The 10,864-nt window shown below is 40.4% G+C and overlaps 1 protein-coding gene and 1 non-coding gene across 3 annotated transcripts; one reads left to right on the top strand and one right to left on the bottom strand.

Annotated features, from left to right (window-relative positions):
- The first annotated feature begins 7,558 nt into the window (after positions 1–7,558).
- On the top strand, positions 7,559–9,978 carry LOC108033496 (uncharacterized). 2 transcript variants are annotated; one of them, XM_017107837.3, is made up of 3 exons: positions 7,559–7,805; positions 7,864–8,103; positions 9,947–9,978. In XM_017107837.3, exons 1-3 carry the CDS (start codon positions 7,679–7,681, stop codon positions 9,961–9,963), a joined length of 384 nt encoding a protein of 127 aa, XP_016963326.1. In that variant the 5' UTR covers positions 7,559–7,678; the 3' UTR covers positions 9,964–9,978. The 2 variants fall into 2 exon arrangements, with proteins under 2 accessions (XP_016963326.1, XP_016963325.1); XM_017107836.3 differs by lacking the exon at positions 9,947–9,978 and having other exon boundaries at positions 7,562–7,805; positions 7,864–8,583.
- Positions 9,979–10,627: 649 nt separating this feature from the next.
- On the bottom strand, positions 10,628–10,699 carry Trnaq-cug (transfer RNA glutamine (anticodon CUG)). The gene has a single exon. It is a non-coding gene; the product is annotated as a tRNA-Gln (tRNA).
- Between the last annotated feature and the right edge of the window lie 165 nt (positions 10,700–10,864).

Below are 10,864 nucleotides of genomic sequence, written 5' to 3'. Positions count from 1 at the left end.
TGATGCAAAAACGGTTTAGCTTACTGACTGATATCATAACTCTCTTAGCACAGGGCCAACAATAATACAGTATCAATATTATTGTCATATGTGGTAACAGAAGCACCATTATATTAGATTATACCTATCTTGGAGAAATTAAATATTTAGATCAAAAAATTACTTTATTTTTAAAGATTGCAAATAGCATTTTTGAGGAATTGCAAATGGTGAAGAAGGTATAATTAATATTTTTATAAATATAACAACAACTAGGTTATAAAATGTAAGGAAAATATTATTTTAAAAAATTACAAATTTTATAGATCACAGAATATCTTCATTTTCTATACTACTATTTTTAAGGAATTGCAAAACATGAGTTTTCGGTGAACATGGTGTAAATAATATTTTTATAAATATACCAATAAAAATATGCAAAAATAATTATAAATTATATACATCACAGAATTTCTTTATTTTCAAAGAAAAAAACGAACGAAATATGAGTTTTCTGTGTAATTTTCCTAAATATTATTATTAATAATATACCAACAAATAAGTTATAAAATGTTAAGTAAATAAAAAAAATAAAAAATTATATTTATATAAAATATTATTGTATAATGAATCCAAAAATTAAATATAGCGAAAATTGTTTGAAAAACATATATTTCTCTTTTCTTTTACATAAATTGGCCTCATATTTAAGTCATAGATAGTTAATATAGTTAATATGTACTTCTGGTGTAACAAGGATACTGTAGTTTGAGCTATTTAAGTACTGGCAGGCAAGTTTCAAAACAGATCTAAAACGAAGATCCTTGAGCTTAGGTACTTTGAATTTGGTGTTTTGCTAAAATGTTGCAGAGATTGCGCAGTAAACCCCGTGGCCTTACTGTGTGCCACAACCTGTGCTGTTCCGCCGGCCTCTGTAGTTGTGTCTGCGGTCGCAGCTCGTAAACGCTGCCAAGTCCTTCGGCGAGCCTGGCTGGGAGGAGTGCTTAATGCAAGATTTACGCCGGCATCGGCTCCATTGAGTGGCCATAAACACCTGTTGCTGCTCCGCTTGGGAGCTGCTGCCGGAGTCTGCCTGTCGCTCTTCCGACATTTGCCACAGCTGCTGGCTACAAAGAAAACTTTTTTATGGCCAGTGCAAGAAGAGAAAAGTTTCTTTTATTTTTAGTCATTTCAAAGCGGCTTATGCGAAACTAGAAAATTGTGTTATTGCTGGGTAATTTATTTGTTCTGCTGCTGTTATTATAGCGAGCCGCTGGAAATATTTCCCAGATTTTCTGCCCCGCTTTGTTGCGGCCTAATAGAGGTCGGGAAAAGTGCCGCCGACAAATGTGTAAATTGTCAAAAAGTCAAAAGGAAAAACTGTCGTTTGTTAATTGAAAAGCATTTGGTCGGAATTGTTTTTGCGGTCGATGTGGGTAAATTTGAGTTGGCCCTATTCTAGGCTTGCGTAATTATTAGAAAATTGCTTGTACGAACATTATTTTCAATTAGCCCATGATGTCACACGGGTATTTTTTTAAATTTGCTTAGAATGTACATTCATTTCGTGTGTAACCGGTAGATTTGTCATCTCACCCCGCCTGGCATTAGCATATTAATCCAATAAATCTAATGGAAGCCCACAGTCCACAGTTAAAAATCGAAATTAAACCCCTTCCCAGCAGCCTTTTTCCCTTTCATTTGCAAATTTTCACATTTCGCTGACGGCTCATAACTTCCAGCCTGGAATGGACTGGGCAGGGGGTGGCCGAGCGCATTATGCATAAATTCCCGTTAATTAAAAGCGCCACAAAGTGCAGCAGATAGCCGTGGCATGGGGCAGAGAAATAGATATGGGGCTGGAGCAAGGGACGGGGGGATCTGGTCCTTAATGCGGGCCCAATATAAAGTATGCGTGTCGGTAATTTGAGGAATGCAACAGAGGACCAAAGGCCCCGTAAATTTTCAAGAGCTCGGCCCCTACTCACCATGCCACGCCATTGAAGTCGGCCAAGCCAAACGGAAGCGGAAGTTGCAGCAAATGGCGTATGAGATTGAGTGTGTGTGCAAGTGCTAGTGCGGAATAGGAGCAGGGGGACTCTTTTATGGGGAATGTGGAGGGAAGCAACTCCTTGTCCGACTGTCCTCGTAGCGAGAGTCCTGCCCAGGCACACACAAGCAGGATAACGAGGATAGCTACAACAGGGAAGCCTCCGTGCTGAAGGGGGCCTTTGGAGAGCAAAATATTTACACATACTGAATCAGGCGAAAGTCCTCGTCAGCGTGCGAGTGTGTGTGTAATGACCTTGTAAGGACGCTGGCCCTGTGCGCTTTTGCACTGAGCTCTCACCGAGCACTGGTCAGAGTTTTAACCACAATTATGCAACTGGGAATAGAGCATTCTTAAGGCCGCGCCTGGCTTGACAAATGAACCCAAGGGAACGGCCCTCTTAGCCATTCATCGAGCATAATAAACTATTCATTAGCATTGGAAAAACTGCCAAATGCAGAAAAGCGCGCACTTAAGCCATAATTCATCAGTGTTCAGTGGCCCAAGGAAAGCCAATGTGTGCTTTTGAAATAATCATAAATTAGGCAGCGCCAAAAAGGGGATGGCGCTTGAGATGATTGATTGCCCAATTAATTATCACCCTTTGAGCAAAAATATCTTTCAAGAACATATTAATGTTTATTTTTCAATTTCAATAGATAAAACTCTTCTTTACTATTTAAATTACACTCGTTTAGTGCTGGTTCATTTGGGAAATATGGATTCAATGTCCCGACAATAAACCAGCAGCCTGCAACATTATAACCTAGTCCTCTGCCTTTTCACCCACATCGACCTACTTAGGATCGCTGGCATATTGATGGCTGGGATGGAAAACATCCAAGTCGGCAGCATTTAGCTCTCATTCGTTATGTGTGTGCGACAGTTGACTGAGGACCGAGGACCGAGGGATTTGGCCTGGGCAATGCCATGCTGAAAGCGAGAGCTGTAACCGAAGACAGCCGAGATGAGCATGGAGCACACAAAATTGCATGTCGAGTGCTGCATAAAACTCGAGTTACAGCAAATTTGTGGATATCGCTCGCCAGCCAAAAAGGTTCCATGCTAGGCTATGGGGGATCCGCAGGAAACCAAGCCACCAAACGTTCCAATGCATTTCGTTTTTATTGGGTAAATACTTTATGGTACATAGGGGCCAAAAACAACGACAACTTTTTAGATAAACTTCAATTTAGTGCACTTTTGAAATATAATCAATATTTACTATCTTCATTTAAAACTCAACCCCTATTATTTAAAATTATATTTTCAGTTTTGGGAATATGTAGAATATATTTTTCCAAACCTTGCGAGTCCACTCTTCGTCTCGGTTTGCTGACCATTGAACTTTCCTTCCCCAGCTAACTTTCTGCTCTTCGGCGAGCAAAGATAAACAAGCTGCATTGTCAGAGACAATTAAAACTGTAAAGCAACACCGAGGACGAGTCGTGTCACAGCACTTCTGACATTTTAATTGCCCCCGAAAATGTGAAGGAGCAGCGACAAGGACACAGGGATGCAGTACGTCCTGCGAGTCAAGTGACGGCGACCACATAATTTGCGGCTCCCGCTCGACTTTAATTGCGTTTAGCACCATTCGACGAAACTTAATTTAAACCATCACTGGGACAGGCGTGGGCGCAATCCGCAAAGAGCTCGCCGCGCGGTCGTAGTTGGGGTAATGCATTCGCAGACGCCATAAAATGCAAATTCCTGTTGATCCTGTTTGGCGATGCCGATGCATGTGCCCGGTCCCTGCCATTTAGCCGGGTTAACTGGGGATGTAGGATGCTGTCCTCGCTGTCCCGGCTGTCCCGGCTGCCTCGGTGCCGATGCCCGACTGCCCTGTCATGTCTGCCGTGCGCCAATTCCCATGCTCTCCTCGAGCAGCGTTCCTGGCGAGCTCCGGCACAAACCAATCTAAGGATGTTGTCAGGCCCCCAGTCCCTCTGCGCCCTAGACGGGCGAGGGGTGGGTGGACGAGGCTCTGACCCCCAGCCTGCTCCACTGGGCCTCGGTGCAAATATTTGATTTGCATTTTCGTTTTTTATCGCCTCAACAGTTGTCTACACCGGGAAAAAATATATCTTTATTTAATTTCATGATTTTATAATAACTTATTTTACTTATACTGAAAAAAACTGATGGGAAAATAATCAATTTTTACTTGCCTTTAATTTAAGTTATTTCTAACACTGTGTCAAAAATCAAGTAATTCGTGCCTAAATCAAGTTTATTTAGTGGTAAAACTTTGAAAAAACAGATCGTGAGAACCAAATACATCTTTCAAGTACGAATTTTTAAGACAAGACGATTGTTTTTAGAACCCTCCAGCCTACAATCAAGTATGAATAAATATTTAATTAATAAATATAGTGTTATTTATTCTACACCAATTTAAAATCAAACAATCAAAGAAAAATATGAACAATTAAATTTGTATGATAATCTAGGGAGTATTCATATCCCGCCCCATTCTATTGATCAGAATTTGTTTGTAAAATCTATCCTTAAGAGTACTTTATTATAAATAAATAAATATTTCATATTCAATAAAAATTGATTAGCATTTTAGTCTGGCTTATTTTGCTGATAAGCTTGTCGCCTTTTTCTCTGTGCACATTTTTAATGCAGCTTAGTTGGGCTTTGCAACAAAACTGAAACTGGCTCGACATAATCCCCGAGCATTTTAGCGCTGGCACTGCACCTTTGACCCCCATTTGCACAGCCAGGGCAACTCATCAAACTGCCATTACTTCGACCCCTGGCAAATCCGACGAGGGCAGTGGCGGTGTTGTCACCAGTTGGGGCTCCTGGCCCTAGATAAATATGCAAATAGACTGCATGCCAGTCAAAGGAAGCCCGCCTCCGGGACCCCTTCGACGCCCACACTGAGCCAGTGTTAAGTATACGACATGTTTTCGCAGATAAACAGCGATTAGCCCGGAACTTCCAATTGAGCCAGCAGTGAATTGTTCGGATTTCGCATCGGGCATATTCATAAATCACGGGCCAATGTTCGGGCTCATTAGGAGAGGTCCCGAGTTCATTGACCGACACACGCGCCTTGGACTAGAAAACTTTCGACTGGATCCGCTTCACCCTTTTGTGGAGGGTTTGCAGCCCAAAAAGTAGGCAGCACCGCACATTTTTATCGGGCCCACGCACGTCAAGGTTCGGGCCCACGTCACACCCACTCCGCCCACTTCCCAGCGTTATATATGTCCCTCTATTTCTATATCTCCATTGGTTTTTTGCCCGCTCTGCCCTTGCGGTTTATTTATTTACTTTTTTAATTTACTTCTCCAGTGCGTTGGGTTCAGTTTGGTTTCGATGCTTGTGGGAGGAGCGCCATAATTCAAAATGAAAACAAATGTTGGTAAGACATATATTTGAACGCTTTACATGTAGATTGCTTACGGCTGCATAAATTGTGTGACACAACTAAAGTTTATATTTATTATTCGGTGCGAGGTAACGATATTTCCAGAATCTTATGTCCCTGATTGTACAGTCTTGACATGGCCATATTGTGATTTTCATTAAGATGTCTTGTAGATACCAGAGAAATATGTCCAAGGGAATTTATTATCTACAGCTAAGACCTGGCTTATAGTGACTAAAAAGGAGATATGTAGTTTTTATAAGTAAATAAACTTTATAAAAAATGTACGGTACTGAAGTAGGTCGCTAGAAGCTTTTATTCGTGCTTGGTAACCAGTGAAGTTAAATCTGTTATAGTCGAACGAACTTAGATGTACAAGGTACTTTATGTTTTCGAAATCACATTTAAATAGTCTTAGGTGCTCATAAGTATGCAACAATATATTCTAAGCTGAGAAGTAGAATGAAATATTCGGAAAGGCGATTACTGCATACTTTTAGACACCTTAGCAAAATTTCATCCATTTTTTGCCTATAAATTCATTTAAAGTTCTGCTTCTTCTTGGGGTTTGTTAGGCCAAATACACAACAGCTCTTAACGAGATATATGTGAAATTCCCCAACTCAAATCTAAGTTAACTGAAAGTTGCTATCTTCTTATGAACTATCCCCATCACCATAAAAAGCAATCGTTTGGGCATCCGCTGACCCGACGCGTTCTATTCCTGTGCTGTTCATTCCCTCTTTGTGTGTACGTGCTGCGTGTTCTATCGTCCTTGAGGAGGCTCAACTTTAAGCAGTCAGGCCGAAAAAATCTGCCAAATCATAGGCCATTTCAATTTAAATGTCCCCCAAATCGTCCACGCCACCACCTCGTCCATTATCCTTCTCCACATTGCCCCACCTCGAGGTCCTGGCAGTCCTATGCTTAATGTGCTTCCTGTTGACGATGCCGAATCGTGAAATTTTTGCCTGCTACCAGTTTCCGGAGGTCCCCAGCCATGTTCACCCCCTCACTTTGGCCAGTTGGCTTCGGGTGACATGTCAAACACGCAACTCGGGACTTCTCCAGTGTCTTTGGTCGCCCTCGAAACCACAACAAATATTGATTATTATTATGGTTGCTCAGAGGCTACCGCGGATTTGGTCAGGAGCTTAGGAACTGGCCTCTTGGCCATTGACCTTGCCCAAGACGAACCTCTGACATTGCGGCCCAAATGAGGCGGCAATTTTTCCACACTTTGTGGCTGCTTTTTCGGTGGGCGTTAATTTGTTGATAAATTGCGGCACAATGTAGGCCCTTTAAAGGCTCTTATTTGGGGCCAACAAATCCCGGATGTGGCAGTAAGTTTTTATGGTTGTATTAAATTTGTCGCAATGATAATCGCGATAAAAAAGCTAATTAATTTGACTCGGCCTTTATGTTAGTTAGCCGCAAAACGTTGACATTTATTCTACTTGATTTGGAGATTACTATTATTAAGAGAACCATTCGAAACAAGCCTTGAAAAATACTGGGATTAATATTGAAGGCAAAGTCTATTACTGAAATAAAAAGTATATAATTTAAATTTATTATTATTCTACGGAATTACTCACATTAAGCTTTTCTCCATTGAAATAATTTCCCTTTTCCAATCCTTTCTGTAAACCCATAAAAGCCAAAGTTGAGCATTCGAATAAAAGTTTTCGTAGGGAAAAACACAACAAACATTTATTCATACATGTGCATTCACTTACAAGCACTTAAAAGCGGCCACAGCGAAAAATTGCAGCATTCATTTTTTATGAAAATTGTTATATTGGTTTTTTGTTATTGTGCTTTGGTTCGGCTTTTCGGTCACTCCGCATTTTTGTTTTGTAGATACGCTTCATAATTCTTTATCGGAGCGATTTATCAATTGCAAAAAATGAAGAAAGAAAATTAAATGTGTACCACAGTGAACCGATGAAAGGCAATTGTTGTGCGAGGAAACCTGCAGCAAAATGTTTTCTTTATGCAAAGTAAATGGACAAGTTGGCTTCATGGCTGAGAAAAATGCCAAACGTGCTTGGTCAAAGTTGAATGCGACAGTTTTTGGCTGACAAAGATAAAAATTCTTTTTCTAGAATCAAGTAGGGGTAGAGGAAAATATCGTACAAATGTATTTCATATTATGAATTCTACTCAAGTATCAAATTCGGAGTGTTCTCTTCTTAAATTTTCGTTTTAAAAATAGTCAAAATATTGGTATATTTTTTTTGAAATTTTGTTATAAAAAAGTTATGGAGAGAAAACAACGTAAAGATTTTGGGCGTGGCAGAAAGAAATGCACCAAGTCGCTCACGGATCTGTTATGTAGTGTGGGCGTTAAGGATACTCAGGACTGGTTAGATTATGTTGACAAAATCAGTAAGTAAGTCCACAGACTTTGTCGATTTGTTAATAAGCTTTAAATATTTTAATACAGTTGAAAATAAAGCTGTAGTCCCCAAATCGACAAACGAATCTAAAAATGTGGAAATAAATAATCCTGGAAATAATGAAAATAAAAATTCTGGTAAACCCATCTTGCTTCCTCCTCTTCCTTTAATGGATAAGCAGAGCAGAAAGATGAAGAAGATGAAGCTGGAAATTAAAAAATTGTTTGAGCCAGAGCTGCAAAGGGAAGAGCTACCCGAAAAGGAAAACAAGATCTGCCAAGCTTTGGGTAATTTCTTCTTGATACTTTTTGATCAGGGACCCATTGAGCAAATCAGTAGCCTTGTCTTCACCATATACACGATGATGAAGTGGGTGATCTTGAGGTTAGAGGACAAGCCGAGCATTGAACATGAGCCCCAGGATAAGGCAACTGCTTGCTTAGTCGAGAGAATGGCCCCATTCTGTTCCAATCGGCATCGATCATCCATCAAAGAACGTACTTTAAAGGGTCGAGCTGGATAAAGTTATAATCACTCCGCCACTCATTATAAAGTGTATTGCTTATCTCGCAAAATAGCTACTAGCAAAACAAAAAATTCAAGAAATTCTAAGCAAATTATTTTGATCCCTAGCATAGCTACACTTTAAGCTTTAATATAGAAAGATTCCTCTTTTCGGCAACATACAAGTTTATAGATTTATTTGTAATGTAATAACATATAAGAAAATATTGATTTTATAATAAAATTTAAAGGAAATAACCTCATCCATATGTCTTAGGATGGTAGATCATAAACTTTTAAGATATAAAGACGTCCTACTAAGCTAACAAAAGATAAGTGAAGTGTTACGAAATGTTTTTGAATAGTGACTTATTTAATGAATTGATTTAAAAAGCGACTTTAAAGTTGTGGTGCTGGAATGAACAGAAATCCCACCCCCAAAACGGTTCATCACTTGCGCCAAGGCCTTCAGTATCCTCTCAACTCAAAAATCAATCTTGTTCCTTGAAAGCCATAAACCCCCTCAGTCGTCAAGTGCAAGTGTCGCATTAGTGATTCAATTTAATAAGCCATGTGCTGCTTGATCTATTCCGGCTTTAATGGACACCGCGAGTGCGCATCATGTGGCAGAGGCGGTGGGGCAGGAGAGCCATAACAATCCCACCTCGCCACATTAGATGCAATCAACAATCAACAAATTTTCGGTGAATTTTTATGAGGGAGCGAGCCAGCGAAGCGCATTAAGCAAACGCCACGAGACGAATCTCGTTTAGTTTAACGCTAACAGTTTTCCACCCAACCTGGCTGGGAAAACCCCCTCCCCCGTCGGCTATCTGCAAACAAGTTCACCGAAGGGGTTAAGAAAATCTGCTGAAAATGTCCGTCTTTGTTGCTTGTCTGGCTTATCGCCGACAGCTTCAGTTTGTCTGGGACAGCTTATGAGCTAAATTATTGAAATTTGACAAGTGATCCGGGGGTCGGGCGGTGGTCGAGTGGATAACCAGCTCTCCAGTTCAAGCAATCCAATTAATTAGCTCTTGACAGGGCGACACTTGAGGTATGAAACTAAAGCCAGGCGATGTGGCAATTGTTGCGCAATTTGTCAAGTATCGATTATTGATTAAGGTTTCCTCGGGAGTCTATTATTAGCCTCTTGTGTTCGATGCCCTGTGTTCTTTCTACGGGCTCTGTTTTTAGTGAGCCCCAGGTCAAAGGTCAATGGGGCGAATATTTGATTAAATGCCTTGGGGCAAGACGAGTGGATGGAAAATTGGATTTATGAATGAATTGTTAAATGTACTGGGCAGGGTAATTTTTTCCAAAGAATTACAGAAGTGTATCTATTTAGGTTGGTATTATGTATCTGCTTTAATTGTAATTCCCGTGTATTTCTCACCTTTAAGATACACTTTTACCTTGGTTGTTAACTATCTATCCTTTGCCATATTTCAAGCTTCCCATTTTGTGCACCGCTAGTTTTTCAATCGCTGTGACTGCTTATAGGTTCTTTTATATTATGTATCTGCCTTAATCATATTTCTAACCATTAAGATACATTTTTACCTTGGCCTTAACTACCTTTCCTTTGCCCTATTTAAAGCATCTCCCTTTTTCATTCACCGCTAGTTTCTCAATCGCTTTAACTGCTACCCAGAGATACAAACTCACTGGCGACTCTGCGCTGGTTAAACACTCATAATGGCCAGCTTAGTGTCGGCTAAAGTCAAGTGGTGGCCCCGACTGGCGGACTATCTCTGCGAGACTGGGACGCTGGGATGCCACCGTGCTGGCCCCAGAACTTTAAGCTGACAAATTATTCAAAACAATGTTGTTGTGGCCAAAGTTGGCAGCCAAAGTGGCTAATGAAAGAGCTGCGCATTTTCAATTTTTTGGCTTTCAGGCATTTCGCATCTTTCAGCGCGAAATGAGTTGCCACTTTTTATGGCCAATGCCGTTTTATTGGAGACCCAAAACTATTCGCTGCAGTTAGGGCCAAAAGGAAAGCACAGATGCTGCAGCTGAAACCGAAACCGAAACTGAAGCGCAGACAGGCCCTCATACATATGCAAATGCAGCTGCTCCGCGCTCGGATTGTTGGGCTCGTTTGATTGTGAGCTGAAGCCTTGTTGTTAAATTGAATCACAAAATTCCGTGGCCAAAGACAGGATAGCCGTTGCGCATTTTGTCGGCCAATTGCAGGATTGGCGGCGGCCATGCGTAATTTTGAAACTACCTTGTTTCGTACCAAAGAGGTATATTTTTGCAAAAAAAAAAAGTATCTAGAGGATACAAAAAAAGTAGTTCACAAGGTTCTACCGAGATTTGAACTCGGATCGCTGGATTCAGAGTCCAAAGTGCTAACCATTACACCATAGAACCGGGTGAAGGCCTCACAAAAAGTTTCACCCCTGAAATCACGGGTGGCTCAGGAGAAAGAAAAAGCTTTTTATTATAGAGAGGTCAATAAATTTATTTATGATATAATAGAAATATATACTATTTAAAGAAGACCTCATTATAAAAATAGTATATTTTCTTACTTAT

The sequence above is a fragment of the Drosophila biarmipes genome, chromosome 2L (assembly GCF_025231255.1).
Source record: "Drosophila biarmipes strain raj3 chromosome 2L, RU_DBia_V1.1, whole genome shotgun sequence".
Lineage (NCBI taxonomy): Eukaryota > Metazoa > Arthropoda > Insecta > Diptera > Drosophilidae > Drosophila > Drosophila biarmipes.
The sequence above is the reverse complement of the archived record's forward strand: the minus strand, read 5'-3'. Positions and strand labels throughout refer to the sequence as shown.

Bases quoted from the DNA above. Each gene is read 5' to 3' on its own strand.
- LOC108033496 (XM_017107836.3), top strand. From the start codon at position 7,679: ATGGAGAGAAAACAACGTAAAGATTTTGGGCGTGGCAGAAAGAAATGC. The intron at 7,806-7,863 runs GTAAGTAAGTCC...ATTTTAATACAG, and splicing joins AGATTATGTTGACAAAATCA to TTGAAAATAAAGCTGTAGTC.